At 42.7% G+C, this 17,291-nt stretch overlaps 1 protein-coding gene across 2 annotated transcripts; it reads left to right on the top strand.

Moving 5' to 3' along the window:
- Positions 1-4,804: 4,804 nt before the first annotated feature.
- On the top strand, positions 4,805-16,392 carry LOC115137110 (coatomer subunit delta-like). 2 transcript variants are annotated; one of them, XM_029673178.2, is made up of 10 exons: positions 4,805-4,887; positions 7,659-7,922; positions 8,184-8,363; positions 8,468-8,673; positions 11,757-11,918; positions 12,081-12,246; positions 13,940-14,087; positions 14,225-14,333; positions 14,589-14,793; positions 14,932-16,392. In XM_029673178.2, exons 2-10 carry the CDS (start codon positions 7,725-7,727, stop codon positions 15,019-15,021), a joined length of 1,464 nt encoding a protein of 487 aa, XP_029529038.1. In that variant the 5' UTR covers positions 4,805-4,887; positions 7,659-7,724; the 3' UTR covers positions 15,022-16,392. The 2 variants fall into 2 exon arrangements, with proteins under 2 accessions (XP_029529038.1, XP_029529037.1); XM_029673177.2 differs by lacking the exon at positions 4,805-4,887 and adding an exon at positions 6,051-6,468.
- Positions 16,393-17,291: the final 899 nt, after the last annotated feature.

The following is a 17,291-nucleotide window of genomic DNA, read 5'->3' as shown; positions in this document are numbered from 1 at the left end:
GCCTCTTCCTGGGGTCCTTTGCTAATAAACACCTGCTGCGCCTTGCGCTAAAAACCAGCACTCTGTCTCCCATCGTATTCATTACACCCTGTTGTCAAAAACATCAAGAACAACGTCAACATTCCTCTTCCTTACAGTTATGTCTGAATTATTTCACAAAAGAGCTTTATGCTGGGAAAAATTGTGCAGGAAACATATTTTCCAGGCCATTAAAGCTTATTGGTGAAACCTAGCCAATTTAGTGGGTAATCTTTCAGGAATATAATTGCGTTTCAGTACAAATTGAAGACCTCCCAACTTATTAAACACATTATTTGGAACGAAATACCATATTGAATCAATATTGATCAAACATCCTTTCAACCAGTTGATCTTAAAATATTATTTATGTCAACAAAACCCAACACTTCCAAACTGCCTTCAGCTCTTCTATTAGAGAGGACTGACTTTTTCAGTTTGTGAGACTTATTTTCCCAGATGAAGTCAAGAAAGGTCTTGTTGATCTCTTTACAAGTAGAGGGATTCACAAATCAAGATATTGAGGGGTACACAAAGCGAGACAGTCCCTCTGCCTTGGACAGAAGCACTCTCCCATGTACAAAAAGATCCCTTTGTAGCCAATTCTTAAATATATTTAGGGTTTTCTTAATTTTAGGAGAGAAATTCATGTTTTTTTTTGACAGATGTATTCCTAAATATTTAATACAGTCCTTTTAAAGGAATATTTTCTATTTCTCATCAGTCATATAAACATGTGATTTCACATTTAGAAACATTCAGTTTTAATTGTGATGCAATAGAGAATGCAGTGATCGCATTAAGGGCAACCTGGTCTTGGTCTCTTAAAAACAGTATCATCAGCCAGTTGGGAAATGTTGATTTCTTTGTTAAAAATGGTTAAGCCATACAGATTTGCAATATTCAGAATATCTAGACATAGAAGTTCCACAACCAAAATGAATAGAAAATGGCGAAATTGGTCATCCCTGTCAAACACTTCTGTTGATACTGAATCTTTTGGATGTATTAAGGTTAAGTAACGCAGAACTATTTATGTCTTTGGAAAACATGCGAATGACTTTAATAACATTTTCACCAAAGCCAAAAAGTTTAAGTGACCTGAAGAGAAATTAATGTTCAATTGTGTTAAAGGCTTTACAGAAGTTCAAAAATAAGACATCCACATCTGAGTCAATTGCATCTGAATAATCTAGAAGGTCCAAGACTAAATGAATGTTAGAGCATATGTGACGGCCCTTCATAAATCCTGTTTGAGTCTCATTTATAATGGTACATATTCCTTAAATCTTTTGGCATAAACCAGAGCAATCAATTTGTAATCAATATTTAATCAAGTAATTGGTCTCCTTGCCATGGCTAGCTAGCATGCCTGCCGTCTTCTGTTGAGGCTTGGATATTCCATCTGCTGCCTACTGTGTTCTAGGGTACTGTGTAACTAGGGTCAATTCTGCCGACTGCCGGTGCCCTTCTGACGTCACGCCATGGAACGTCATTTAACTTCTTTGTATTTTGGCTGCGTTCACGAACATCTAAAAATGGTACTTACAAATGTGTTCTTGGTCACACACTGTAACCATTTGGAAACAGCCCTAAACTCAGCAAAAAAAGAAACCTCCTTTTTTCAGGATCCTGTCTTTCAGATCATTCGTAAAAATCCAAATAACTTCACAGATCCTCATTGTAAACGGTTTAAACACTGTTCCCCATGCTCGTTCAATGAACCATAAACAATTCATCAACATGCACCTGTGGAACGGTCGTTAAGACACTAACAGCTTACAGACGGTAGGCATTTAAGGTCACAGTTATGAAAACTTAGGACACTAAAGAGGCCTTTCTACTGACTCTGAAAAACACCAAAAGAAAGATGCCCAGGGTCCCTGCGTGAACGTGCCTTAGGCATGCTGCAAGGAGGCATGAGGACTGCTGATGTGGCCAGGGCAATAAATTGCAATGTCTGTACTGTGAGACGCCTACGACAACGCTACATGGAGACAGGATGGACAGCTGATCGTCCTTGCAGTGGCAGACCACGTGTAATAACACCTGCACAGGATCGGTACATCCGAACATCACACCTGCGGTACAGGATGACAACAACAACTGCCCGAGTTACACCAGGAATGCACAATCCCTCCATCAGTGCTCAGACTGTCCACAATAGGCTGAGAGAGGCTGGACTGAGGCCTTGTAGGCCTCTTGTAAGGCAGGTCCTCACCAGACATCACCGGCAACAACGTCGCCTATGGGCATAAACCCACCGTCTCTGGACCTGACAGGACTGGCAAAAACTGCTCTTCACTGATGAGTCGCGGTTTTGTCTCAACGGGGGTGATGGTCGGATTCGTGTTTATCATCGAAGGAATGAGCGTTACACTGAGGCATGTACTCTGGAGCGGGATCGATTTGGAGGGGAGGGTCCATCATGGTCTGGGGCGGTGTGTCACAGCATCATCGGCCTGAGCTTGTTGTCATTGCAGGCAATCTCAACGCTGTGCGTTAAAGGGAAGACATCCTCCTCCCTCATTTGGTACCCTTCCTGCAGGCTCATCCTGACATGACCCTCCAGCATGACAATGCCACCATCCATACTGCTCGTTCTGTGCGTGATTTCCTGCAAGACAGGAATGTCAGTGTTCTGCCATGGCCAGCAAAGAGCCCGGATCTCAATCCCATTGAGCATGTCTGGGACCTGTTGGATCGGAGGGTGAGGGCTAGGGCCATTCCCCCCAGAAATGTCCGGGAACTTGCAGGTGCCTTGGTGGAAGAGTGGGGTAACATCTCACAGCAAGAACTGGCAAATCTGGCGCAGTCCATGAGGAGGAGATGCACTGCATAACTTAATGCAGGTGGTGGCCACACCAGATACTGACTCTTACTTTTGATTTTGACTCCCCCCCTTTGTTCAGGGACACATTATTCAATTTCTGTTAGTCACATGTCTGTGGAACTTGTTCAGTTTATGTCTCAGTTGTTGAATCTTGTTGTGTTCATACAAATATTTACACATGTTAAGTTTGCTGAAAATTAACACAGTTGACAGTGAGAGGACTTTTTTTTTTCTGAGTTTATTTGCTGGTTTTCTTATTAAGGTGTTTTATCGATTTAAAGTACATTTCACTAGCAAAATGAGCCAATTCAGTAAGAATGGACTTTTTTGTGCATTGACAATTTATGAGTAAAATGTGTGCAGTTGACCACTGTCTTCTTCAAGACCAATGTCATTGAGCTATAAAAGAAAGGGTCAAGACTGGAGAGCTAGCTACTTTCCAAGCCCAATCCTCTTTTCTGAAATGTTGGATTATCTATCTAGCCTATTTCTAGTTTTTTTCTCTGTTCAGAAACGTGTTCAGGCCATAGAGATAGTAGTAGTTATAAACTGTTTAAGCATGGACATTACCATTGAGGGCTTCCACCATTTAAAGTCATCATGATTCGACCTTGTTTTTTTCCGAGTTCCAAGTTGTCTTGAAAGCACCATAAATCCAGAGCATGCCAGACTTTGATTACAAAATTTGCCCACGAAGGACCGCCTCGGCACCTTTCTGATCAAGTAAGCACAGCACAACAACGTGAGTCCAAAAATGTATTGTATGCAGCTGCATACATTATGTAATATACCAGAGATATATTTATACTGTAGCTAAGAAAGTAATACTAAGTGTATGTTCTGTAGTAAGCTGTTAGTTGCCCGTGTGCTTCACCCTAGTAATTTTGTATATTTTCACCTCTTCATTTCACCTACTGTTCTGACTTAGTAGTGCACATGTAGCCTATAGCCTGTTTTAGAGAAATGTGATCATTGAATATTGTTAGAGCTATCATTGTCTGCTTTATATCCCCTTTATTTATCATACGGTTCTGACTTGGTGTAAACAAAGAACACTGTAAGAATGACCCATGTTCTGAATTCTGTCGCTGTACATTTCAAAAGTGCTGAACAAATAGTTATTTTGATTATGTCATCCTAGCTCGCTCATTAATGTCTTAATCGAAATTATGGATCACCTCTTATCTGCTTGTCATCCCCTTATGCCATAGTTTGTACATCTCAATTGTCAGTAGAAACCACATTTGTTTAAGCAAGTCAGCCATATCAGCCATGTTTCTTTTAAAGGCAGTAAATTAGACTGAATGAACTGTTTCGCTGCCAGACAAGGCTCCGCTGATAGCCAGGTGTATCAGTGGTAAGGTGTTGAGACTGCTGTTCGGACATCTTTATGTACAGTTGGCCCTAACAGTTTGTGGGCATCGTTTGTCACTGTTTTCGTGCAATTAATGTATTGTTTAGTGTAGTGGCTTTGCTGGCATGCATCCCACATTTTTAGTTTTTGTTTGCCACTGGCGTCATGTGCAAAAAGAGGGATACATGCTCCAGTAGTTCAGAGACGGAACCTGGCGAAGGTGAGGATGAAGTACCTGCGGTGAGGACCGCCGAGTTCAGTCCTCATCCTAGGGAGAATAAGGATGATTCTGGCTGAGTGCGAGTAAGATTTATAGAGAGAATGAATCCTTGCATTTTGGCTGATCCATATGTGGTGTCAGATTGGGTGGAGAAGAGGTTGGTGAAGGTGACTCGGAGTGGACTCATGATGATTTATCGTGTTTCCTCCGCCCAGAAGGAGCGGGCGCTCTGGATTACACGATTAGGGTCAAGATTTGCAACTTGCTTTGCTCTTCGGAGCAGGGCGCCGTTGAAAGGAGTGATAACGGGGTTGCATTAAGTGTTGAGGAGGAGCAGTTGAAATGGAAGATTCCCGGTGTCTGTAACGCCCGCCGTTTAGTGAGACGTAGATCCGGTGGAGAGCATGGGGAAACGGAGAAGACATTATCTGTCATGTTGAGTCTATACCAGATTATGTCAAGGTAGGAAGTGTCAATTTCCTGTGAGAGTTTTTGTTCCGACAACACACAAAAAAAAGTGTTTTAGGTGTCAAGTTTATGGGCATGTTGCAGCAGTGTGGAGGGAGATGCCTCGATGTGAGAAGTGTGCCGGTGGGCATGAGATGAAGGATGTGTGGTATCGGTGGAGAAAGTTATATGTCTCAGTTTTGGGGGTGCCCATGGGGCTGGCGTTCGGAGGTGTCCGGTGAGAGAAAGGCAGATTGAGGTAGCCAGAGTTATAGTAGTACAGAAAGTGTTGTATGCCGAAGCAGTGAAGAATGTGGTAGAGAAAGATGGGTACAAGGTGAGGGATCCTGAGAGGATTCGTGTGAGTAGGCAAAGACCAAGAGAGAATGATGGGAAGAATATGTGCCTCAGTAAGGTGGACTTTATAGCATTTATAGCCATGGCTGTCAATTGTGTTGCAGAAGTGGATCGAAAGTCACAGAAAATAGAGTTTGCGGTGGCGAAGAAGTACTTGGGATTGGGGGATTTTACTGCAGAACAGTTGTAGAGGGTGTTAATGTCATGTACTCTCAGACCATCGGTCTGGAGTAAGACTAGATATGGTTAAATAGTGGAATGGGGTGGTGGATTTTTTTAGAGTGCTAATAGTTGTCAGGGCAACTTTCCTTTTCCCCAACTTGTATTACCACATCAAATAATTGAATGTTGGTAGTACATGAATTACCTCACGGACCAGTACAGTAGGTGGCTGTGTATGCATTTACAAGTTGGATGCGATCCAAAGAGTTTTATAACTAAACCAAGGTAGTCATTTCTAATGGGAACAAGTGCGTCATCGTGGGAAGAACAAGTAAGGAGGTGGGCAGAAACAAGCATGAGCTAGTGAGATCCTATTGGCGCGTTCTAGCATGTATCTGCATATTTCCGTTAGGGAACGCTTACTCTGTGAAGTGCACACGTGCAATAACTCCATTCCCCTTTGCACTCCTTCTAAATAACGCAATTTTAAAAAATACATGTTGTAAAGGGTAAAGTCTACAAAACTTACTCCACTCTGTTCATAACAGATTTTAGTTTTGGGAACAGAAAACTGTATTGAGCTCAAATGTTTCATCGATGAGAAAATGTGCAGAATCTCGGCCAAAATCCACCTGGTTCCATCTTCTCCCACTGCTGGCCAGTGGGCTTCCTCTCACTACCATATTTGGTAGTGAGATGAAACGCCAAGCGGATGCTTCACATTTCTACATTCGGTGAAATATCGGTCTCGTTCTATCTGTGCTCGATCTCTTTGGTTCAAGCCCACATCGCGCAACTTTTGACGTTCTGAAGTTTTCTACGACAAAGCGAACGAGTGGTTTATCAAGGAAGCAACTCCGCTGGTTGGATACGTGGCTCTGCTTGGCTGCCATATTGAAGTAACTCACATTGAAGCACTACAAGCAACAAGCAGTTTAGCTAGCTATCCAACTATATTTTCTTTCTAAAGGCGCTTTAGATTTACTGGAACTCGACTGAGCAAACACCATCGGAGATTGAAGATCGTTTTCCTAACCATCTGAGATTAAAGATTTTCCTAAAGAGAGACCAACAATGGTGAGCACAGTCACATTTCAAGTCTTTTCCGCTTAGCTTAATCATAACAACAAACGTTAGCTTGCTATCATTAGCTAGCCCCTTGGCACAATGAATTGAGAAGCAAATCAAACTTCACTTGACAAACAACCACAAAGGTAGCCACTCAAGGTTATTTGCTAACTTATTAACTATATAATGCTACTATTACTTAGCAGCGTTGTAATGTAATGTAACGTATCAATGTTAGTAAGCTAGCAGTTAACTAGCTAACGTTACCACAAATGTCAGCTACTAGTGCTTGGTGACAGTTCAGCTAGCTAACGCTAGCTGGCTAAGTTTACTAGGTAACTAGCTAGCTACAATTGAACTAAGTTAGCTAGATTGATCTTTACATTTCACTGTTGGCTGTCTGCTAACTGTGTTAAGCTATGTTGGCAGGTAACGTTAAATACTTGGCCTTGGTAGGCTAGTTAACTAACTAGCTAACATTAGTTAACGTGATATGTCAACCAATGGATCTTGGCTGTATGACATTGTGATTGATTTGCATTGCGTAATCTAGTACATTTAAATCTAGTAAATTAAGTCATTTGGATCAATGCGTTATCGTGCCTTGGTCCTGGTATTCTGTGATGGTAAGTGATTTTTCACATATAGCAAATTGTAGCCAGCATATGCCCACCCTATCTTTACACTTGTTTACACACTGAACTTCACTGGGGTCAGAACGCAATCATGGTTACATTAAGACACCATGAAGCTTGTGTGAGATATGGGTCAGAAAACGTACCTCAATGCAGGGATGGGATATGCCACTGTACTCCAAATTTTACCTTTACACCCTGATAGATCAAGAAAATTGAAATACTGCTTTTTTCCCCCTGGGAAACTACCCTTTTGTCCTCATGCTAGCTAGCCGTAGCATATCCCGTCCCTGCATTGAGGTACGTTTTCCAACCCATATCACACCCTGGTTTCACGGTGTCTTAATGTAACTATGATTGCTTTCTGACCCCAGTGCAGCTCAGTGTGTAAACAAGCTTAACGATAGGGTCGGAATCTGCTTTCTAAGTAAATTGGCACATAACTACCTTTCTTGGCCCACATATTTGTACCACATATGGTTACCCTGTCTATCACGCTGTCATCCATTAATGGAGACATCCCACTTCTTAACGGATGTTTGTGATTCTCTCTGCTCGCTGCAGGTGCTTTTGGCAGCGGCGGTGTGCACCAAGGCAGGCAAAGCCATCGTGTCACGGCAGTTTGTGGAGATGACCCGGACGCGTGTCGAGGGCCTGCTGGCTGCTTTCCCCAAGCTCATGGGCTTGGGCAAGCAGCACACGTTTGTGGAGACGGAGAGCGTGCGTTACGTCTACCAGCCGTTGGACAAGCTCTACATGGTGCTGGTCACCACCAAGAACAGCAACATCCTGGAAGACCTGGAGACGCTGCGGCTCTTCTCACGCGTGGTATGATACGATCCGACGCATCTTTATTGGTCCTTTACACAGAGATTTTGCAGCCATAGTATCCAGGACCCACACACACGACAGGCTGGGAGCAGCACAGGGGATAACCCTACGGTATAGCAGCCCATTGCTGCTTACGAGTTCAGAGTTTATCCATCCCACCAATAACTTCAAATGGGATCATATCCCACTAGAAACTAGAACGGTATTATGACTTTTGGTTTGATATGGAAGTATTCAATTGTGTTTTTCTGTTTTCAGATCCCAGAGTACTGCCGTGTGCTGGAGGAAGGGGAAATCTCAGACCACTGTTTTGACCTGATATTCGCCTTCGACGAGATCGTGGCCCTGGGCTACAGGGAGAACGTCAACTTGGCCCAGATCCGCACCTTCACCGAGATGGACTCTCACGAGGAGAAGGTGTTCCGGGCAGTCAGAGAGGTGAGACACTTGTTGCTAAAACGCCCATAACGTCCAGAGGACGTGTGGCATTCGCTTATAGCAAACACGATTTAAACGTTCCCTCATCTGCTCGGGCCCCACAGACCCAGGAGCGAGAGGCCAAAGCAGAGATGCGGCGAAAGGCTAAAGAGCTGCAGCAGATCAGGCGAGACGCCGAGCGCTCGGGGAAGAAGTTGCCGGGCTTCGGCGGCTTCGGCAGTGCCGGGATGAGCAGCATGTCCTCAGGGTCCATCATCACAGACACCATCATCGAACCAGAGAAACCCAAGATGGCTACCATCCCAGTCAGGTACGGAAATGATGGAATTTCGGTGTTGAATTTGATTGTGTGTGTATAATTGTCTTAGACTGTGCTCGAATACACAGTGATTGGCAGTTAGGGCCCAGTTTGTCCTGATAATGTGACCAGGGTGGGAAATTTTATTTGTGGTCCAACAGCCAATGTGGCAGTTAGATGATAAAATCGACCAGCCACCTCTTTTGTGTTTCTAAAACAAGAAATGTATTCGTAGTAAGAAGTAATGTGGTATATTGCTCCATTCAATTTCATTTTTGTGACCTAAGTCTTTTAACCAATGTATGTTAAAAGCAATCATTTCGTTAAAATAGTGAAACAAATAAACTGTTCTACAACTGAACATTAAGAATCAACAAAGTGCCTGCCCTGCCACAAAATGCTGAGTGAAACGGCTTATTTATTGTTATTAGTTCAGAGCTCTGACACTGCCATTTTTTACAAAGAGTACATAAGTTGATATTTATGAGAACACATATTTTAATTGTGCTCAATTTATTTGTGTGTTTTAATGATAAGACATGACATAAAGTTTATGAGTAAAATGGTTTTGGAGTGTGTAACCCAGACACATTTGAGTCATTAGGTGAGACAAATGTTCAGCTGCCTCTTCAAGGGGGGGCCATTACCATGGTAACGGTTATTGAGAATCTCTGTATCTGCGTTAGCAACAGACAGTTGCAGCAAAATAATGTTGGAAAAACAACTTGGCGTTTGAACAAAAATGATGTAACTAGACAAACACTTTAGTAGCCTTTGTCAATTTCTACCGGCCACCAATGTGGCTGGTGAAAGACATTCTTTCCCGCCAATGCCCCAAATTCTGCCCGCATATGGCGGGTGTTCATTTCTCACCCTGAACGTGACATGACTAGGGCTGTTGCGGTGACCATGTTACAGCCACACCGGAGGTCAACGAGTCATGAAGGCAGTCAAATTCCACATGACCATTTAGTCACGGTAATTAGGCTTCTCCAAGCTCTGATGCTGGTCATCAGCGGCCTACCAAACTTGCTAACAGCCTGGTACTCAGCACTCTTTTGTCCCTCTAATCACTCTAACATCAATGCAAATGTATTCAAAAATCTAATCAAACAGTTAATGAGAGCTCATCAGCTCATGTTGTGCAACATTTCTATAGGCAATGCAAATAGGGAGAAAACAGTGTGATGGCTGCTAATAAAAAGAAGAGGATCCCATCAGCTTTCTATAAGCTAGGCCTATTATTGATTTCTCAACTTTCCTAATATTAAGCACATTGCTTATATTTAGATCAGGAGTATGGCCTAGCTGGCTGCCATGAAAATAAACCACTGGGAAATGTGTCGTACGTTCGCTATTTAAGAGCAAAGATGACATGTATTTATTCCCCGCTGCCCCTGTTTCGATACAGGTGCATGTTAATGGTCCATTCTAACAAATATCACACACACATTATTATTTAGTATATGAAAAGACGAGATTAAACCAAGAATAGTCTGATGTGTGACAATATTAGCCTATCACTTGTGAATGATGTATTATCACTTGTGAATGATGCTCAGCATAAGAAACAATGCCTTTGCCTTTTTTTGCTGCCTTCTTTCGAACCATAGTCACACACCTTATGTAGCCTAGCCTATAATGTTGAAATGTTTTAATAAGGTTTGTATCACAAGTAAAGTGGCCAAATAACGTCTTAAAAATTAAGCACATTAATCCGCTTTATAAGGGGTGTAGAGCCTAACTGGCATATATAAGCAGCGCATGAGTTTCAAGTTTGGTGAAGTTAATTTTCACCATAAAAATGCACCTTTATAATAATAGCATTACATGCATAATTACATTTTTCGGTCACTTTTGATAATGGTGTCTTCCCGGGAAACATTTGCGCTTTTAGCCTACTACCATGCGCACATTGCTGTGCTTATAATGTGAAGAAATAGCCTAATAGTTTATCAACATTTTAAGCTCAATGTTCTGATCTGTTGTGTCAGCCACATTGCATAATTTTTTTATTTTGAAGCTAGTGGTTGTATTAATTTGGGATCTATCGCATTCCATAACTGTCCCAGACTGTTTGGAATACTTATTTCTCGCACAAAATAGGTCGACGTTTGTACTATGGGGGATAGTAGATTGACTTTGGCTAGTGCTTTTGCTGTTCGTTAGGCCTACTCATCTTGTTGGCTGACGAAAAGTAAATGTGGACAGTTCATCCAATATCTTCAATATGCATCTCGGAATTGGATAAAAGCGTGTCTTCACTTGTAGCCTGTGAGAAATAGCCGACCACGTGACAGCGAGCCATGTGAGTGAGAGACGCTTTGGATTGCGCAGCACACTCTGGGAGCAGGGCACAACGCACTAGTCCGTGCCTGTTTTTAAAGGAATGGATTTTTTGGGGTGTGTTACGGCCATAAAGGGGATGCCTCCGTGAAATTCGAGGCATTATCAAGTGCTTGGGAAATTGTGAATTCGACTTTTGCGCAAAAAAAACAAAGCAGAGCTCATGCCTTTCAAGCAACTAAAGTTACATGAATAACTCTAAATTAAGCAAATAGGAGTACCTATTTCTTTGTTAACCGCTCAACACAGAATAGTGTGCGCACTCCCTCAAATCGTTTGAGAAAATATCATATTTTATTTAGCTTTGTTCAATTGTATTCTTCATACTATAAAATAATGCCATGGAATTCTAAGCAAATCTTGTCTGCTAAATGAACTAGTGTAGCCCACAGCCATTTGGCATAGCCACATAAGTACCTTTTCTTCTGAAATAGACTGCATTTTCTTCATGTCATACTTCTTTAGACCTGTCTAATATAATAATGGATTTATTGGGAAGGTGTAGTAGGCAATATTACATGGATTTATTAGACTTTTTTAAATGGCTTATTAATAGGTGGAAGCCAGGAGATCCTAAATGTGTTTATTAATTAACGGTCAATTACTGTGAGACCGATAGTTATTTGCTTGACAATCACCGGCTGACAATTTTGGGAAAGCCCTAGACCTGACTAGCCCTAGACCTGACCGTGAAAAACTCTGGGCCACAGATACAGATGCTGGTACTGACGATCGTGTGTCTCCCACAGGCCGACCGGATCCAGCAAAGCCCTCAAGCTGGGCGCCAGGGGGAAAGAGGTGGACAACTTTGTGGACAAGCTCAGGGGGGAGGGGGAAACCATCACGTCCAACACAGGGAAAAGGCCTTCGCTTGCGTCCAATGTCCTACCGCCACCAATTAATGTGGAGAGGTACATTATTCCTCTTAAGTTTTAATCTTTGATAGTAAGCCAAGGTTTATCTTGCATTCAATGTCTGTGCATGTGCTTTCCTATTGACATAATTCCCGTGTGTGATTGCAATGTGTGTGATGATAAAACCTCAATCTTGACACCTGTGTATGTTTTCCTCAGTGTCCACATGAGAGTTGAGGAGAAGATCAGCCTGACCTGTGGACGTGACGGCGGTCTACAGAACATGGAGCTCCTAGGCATGATCACCCTGAGAGTGACCGACGACAAGGTCAGCCGCATCCGCCTGATGGTCAACAACTACGACAAGAAGGGAGTACAACTGCAGGTGAGTTGTTCAGATCCTGACTGACCCATGACCTTTTGTAAAGACTCCTGGATGGTGTCCAGTAGGGCACAACGTTGTGGAAAAATCCAGTGTTCTTATTTGACTAGTAACCCCAGCACGATTACAAAATGTTTCTCCCCATGTGCTCCTTCTGAACACGGCCTAATGTATTCGAAGATTTCTGTAACAATTCATCCCATATCAGACATATGTACTCTACCGGTCAAAAGTTTTAACACCTACTCATTCAAGGGTTTTCTTTATTTTTTTACTATTTTCTATGTTGTTGAATAATAGTGAAGTTGTCAAAACTATGAAATGAAATAACACATGTAATCATGTAATAACCAAAAAGGTGTTACACAAATCAAAATATAATTTGATATTTGATATTATTCTTCACCTTGATGACAGCTTTGCACACTCTTGTCATTCTCTCAACCAACTTCATGAGGTGGTCACCTGTAATGCATTTTAATTAACAGGTGTGCTTTGATAAAAGTTCATTTGTGGAATTTATTGCCTTCTTAATGTGTTTAAGCCAATCAGCTGTGTTGTGACAAGGTAGGGGTGGTATACAGAAGAGAGCCCTATTTGGTAAAAGACCAAGTCCATGTTATGGCAACCGCTCAAATAATGCTTGGCTATGAAAAGCCAACTGACATTTACTCCCGAGGTGCTGACCTGTTGCACCCTCTACGACCACTGGGATTATTATTATTTGACACTGCTGGTCATCTATGAACGTTTGAACATCTTGGCCATGTTCTGTTATAATCTCAATCCGGCACAGCCAGAAGAAGACTGGCCCTATCCTCTCTAGGTTTCTTCCTAGGTTCCGGCCTTTCTAGGGAGTTTTTCCTAGCCACCATGCTTCTACGTCTGCATTGCTTGCTGTTTGGGGTTTTAGGCTGGGTTTCTACTCATGTAAGAAGGGCTTTATAAATATATTTGATTGAATAAGCAAAGAGAAATGACAGTCCAGTACTTTAAGACGAGAAGGTAAGTCAATGTGGAACATTTCCAGAACTTTGAAAGTTTCTTCAAGTGCAGTTGCAAAAACCACCAAGCGCTATGATGAAACTGGCTCTCATAAGGACAGCCACAGGACAGGAAGACCCAGAGTTGCCTCTGCTGCTGAGGATACGTTCATTAGAGTTACCAGCCTCATATGTCAGCCCAAATAAATGCTTCAGAGTTCAAGTAACGGGCACATGTCAACATGAACTGTTCAGAGGAGACTGCATGAATCAGACCTTCATGGTTGAATTGGTTTCTTTGCAGCAAAAGGCAAAGGGTGGCTTCTTTATTATTATTTTTTATTTAACCAGGGAGGCTAGTTGAGAACAAGTTCTCATTTACAACTGCGACCTGGCCAAGATAAAACAAAGCAGTGAGACACAAACAACAGAGTTAAGCATGGAATAAACAAACAGTCAATAATACAATAGGAAAAAAGTCTATATACAGTGTGTGCAAATGAGGTAGGATAAGGGAGGTGAAGAAGAAATCTCAAACACATTTTTTTGTTACTCCATGATTCCATATGTGTTGTTTCATAGTTTTGATGTCTTCACTATTCTACAACTTGGGAAATAGTAAAAAATAAAAGTAAAGTAGGTGTTCTAAAACTTTTGCCCAGGTAGTGCATGTCCACTGTGTTGGAATTGATTGTATCTCCCCTGGTATTTAGACACATCCCAACGTAGATAAGAAGCTCTTCACTTCAGACTCTGTGATTGGTCTGAAGAACCCCGAGAAGTCTTTCCCCCTCGACAACGACGTGGGGGTGCTGAAGTGGAGGCTCCAAAGCACAGACGATGCCCTCATACCTCTAACCAGTGAGTCTCATTCCAATGCCTTTCTCCACCCGTCGCCTTGCCGGCACCATCTTCCATCTGCAATTACTGTGGTGGGATTTATTCAGTGTTAACGACAGTCTATTTTTAAATGTCATTGTGCCTCGTTTTGCCTGTAGTAAACTGCTGGCCTTCAGAGAGCGCTACTGGCTGCGACGTGAACATAGAATATGAACTGCAGGAGGAGGGCCTTGAACTGAACGACGTAGTTATTGCTATCCCAATACCGTGAGTACATGGGTGATTTAAAATGACTTTTCTTGTAATGTGTTGACTGTATAACAACCTTGCTGGGCTTTCTTTTGGCCGGTTTCCCAGAGACCGATTTTTAAGCATAGCCCTGGACTAAGAAGTATGGGTAATGGAGTTTCTCCATTGAGCTGGTTTTTAGTATAAGACTATGGTTCATTTGTGACCAGGTAAACCAGCCTAAAGTTTGATGGTTGCGTTGTTTACAGTATATGGTTGTATTTCCTGGTGCAGATCTGGAGTTGGGGCACCCGTGGTTGGAGACGTGGACGGAGAGTATAAGCACGACAGCAGACGGAACGTTCTAGAGTGGAGCCTACCCGTCATAGATGCCAAAAACAAAAGCGGCAGCCTGGAGTTCAGTGTCGCCGGGCAACCCAGCGACTTCTTCCCCGTCAACGTGTCCTTTGTGTCTAAACGCAATTACTGCGACATACAGGCAAGTTTCATCTTTTTTTTAACGTCGACGCTTACTAACTATGGCCGTTTAGGCCTACGCTCAATGATGGAACACAATGCTCTTGCGATCCCTGCATTTCACTCGTTACATTGATTCTTTCCTCTCCTATTCCCTCAGGTTGCCAAAGTGACTCACGTAGAAGGAGACGCACCAGTGAAATTCTCTTTAGAAACTTCGTTCCTCGTCGACAAATACGAGATCCTGTAAAAAAACAAAATATATACGTCAAAGCTCCAGAGAAGACAAAATAAATACTTGCCTGCCTGCCCGCCTGTGGAACATTTTGAGACTGTACACATCAACAGGATCCAGCCCTTCAAAAGCCCTTCCCGCGGTGGAGCGCAGTATTGGTGTATTTATGTTTGTATGATAGAGAAAAAGATCTACAGTGTGTGTGTATATATAGAGTTCAATTTAACGGGCAGCGAAACGTGCTGTTATTCGCCGAGGAGAGGCGGGAAGTCAAAACACGAGGACTAAAGGGGCAGCAGGGAAGGGAGATGGGTGGTGCTCTTGGTTAAGTGGTGGGGTAGAAACCGTACTAGCTACAGACAGGCATCAGGGACATGTTCACTAGAACACAAAACGGAAAAAGATAAGCACTATTTTGCAACAGAAAACAAACAAAAAATATTTTCTCATTTTGAGGAAAAATAAAATTAGCCTTTCTAATTGTGTAAGTCCAGGTAGTCCCTCCCTGATTCAGTCAGTTTTCTTCCATTTGGGGCCTAATGAACATGACCCTGTTGTGTTGGCTGAGGAGCTAGTCGGTATTCAGCTGGTTCATCTTCCCTGCTATTGAGGTTGAGTAATTAAAATCATCCCCACCTCCAAAAGAGTTATGCATCCTCTACCAGAGACATTTTGTATTTTATACATTGGACCAGATTTGGAAGAAAGTGGGACTGCCTAGGTGGTCTTTAATGTTTTTGTTTCATAACTGCAGGTTCACCGCAAATCCATTTTAATGGCACCTGTTTACCCACTAAAGGCTTTTTTTTCCTCATTAGATTGATTAATCTCAATATGTAGCTTTAGGTATTGCCTGTGGTATTGAGAAACTGTTAAGATGGAAAAGAGTAAAGCAGCCAATTCACAAGGCAAACCACTGCGTTTGTGGCTATAGAAGTTCTCGAAAAGTAATCATTTAAAAGCTCCATAGCAAGCTCGCCGTTGACTATTTACAAACGTATCAGTTGTTGAAAAGAGCCGACCAATATACTGTGGTTCATATCAAACAAGCATCAATAGAGGGAATACTTTGGTCCTACTGCGAGGAGGACTCTCCTTCCAGTGACACCACCTCCCTCTGATGACTCCAGTCATTTACTCCCATAATGAACGGATGATCTTTAAAATCCACTTAATCAAAAGGACAACATGTAGTGGTTTCATATGTTTTGGTTTTGATGTTTTGTTTGTATTCCCAGAATTTCAATGCGGTTGGTTGGATAATGGGGTTTGAAGATGGCTAGGATGGGACATTTTATCTGTAAAGAAATACAGATGGGGAATCATAACATTCCAGTATAAAATGTGAAGCAAAAAATCTTTAATTGATTAAAGTGTATTATTCAACTTTGCGGTCTTGATTATTTTGGTAGTTAATGTTGTGCAATGACGTTAAAGACCGGTTGGTTGTTCAGCAACAAAACTGATGCTTGCGCAACTATGGGGCAAAACAAAGTTTATGTACGTAACCATGGTTATGTGAGCTACATGGATCACTCCAATATATTGGTATCACTCCACAGCTGAGGGATACATCCGAGGTGAGGATTTACAGAGTTACTCCCATCTACCTGTGTCGCGGCTGGGGTCCACCCCTATATATAGACCCCATGGCCACAACGCATGTTCTCTACATTGTTTTTGAGGCTCCTCTAGCACCGTAGAGGATTAGAGTGATCCATATAGCTCACATAATCATGGTTACATACGTAACCTCCGTTATGTTTCCCTACATTGGAATACCCGTACCAGATTTTGTCGGTGCTAGATGGATCTGGCCAGCCAGCGGCGAAGTCCCAGCGTGGGGCTGTCAGTGGAAGGGGTGTCCAGGCACAGTCCCCGGAAGGGGAGGCAATGACCGTGTCCGCTCCACATAGGCAGCCAGTGCCCGCACAGCATGCAGGCGCGAGGCCCAGACTCCCCCGCTACTGCCGGGGGGTCGTAAGCAGACAGGATAAAAGGGATGTTCACATGCCTGTCTGACAGAACCTTCGAGGGGAATGAAGGGTTAATGCTTCAGTATTTTATCCTAAGAAGCTGGCCAGACACAAGAAAGAGTATGCCCATGCTGGTGAGGGACTACTGGACATATGGAGACAAACTCACAATGCAGGAAGAGGTCGACAACAAAGGCTACAGGGTGGTAGTGCTAGAAACTCGACGCCTAATGATTCTCATATCCATGCAGGGCACTCTGGGGTCGAAGCCAGTCTCAAGAAAGACAGAGACTCAGTATTCTGGCCCAA

Source organism: Oncorhynchus nerka, linkage group LG11 (genome assembly GCF_034236695.1).
Source record: "Oncorhynchus nerka isolate Pitt River linkage group LG11, Oner_Uvic_2.0, whole genome shotgun sequence".
NCBI lineage: Eukaryota > Metazoa > Chordata > Actinopteri > Salmoniformes > Salmonidae > Oncorhynchus > Oncorhynchus nerka.
Note: the sequence above shows the minus strand (reverse complement) of the source record. Positions and strands in the feature narration are given on the sequence as shown.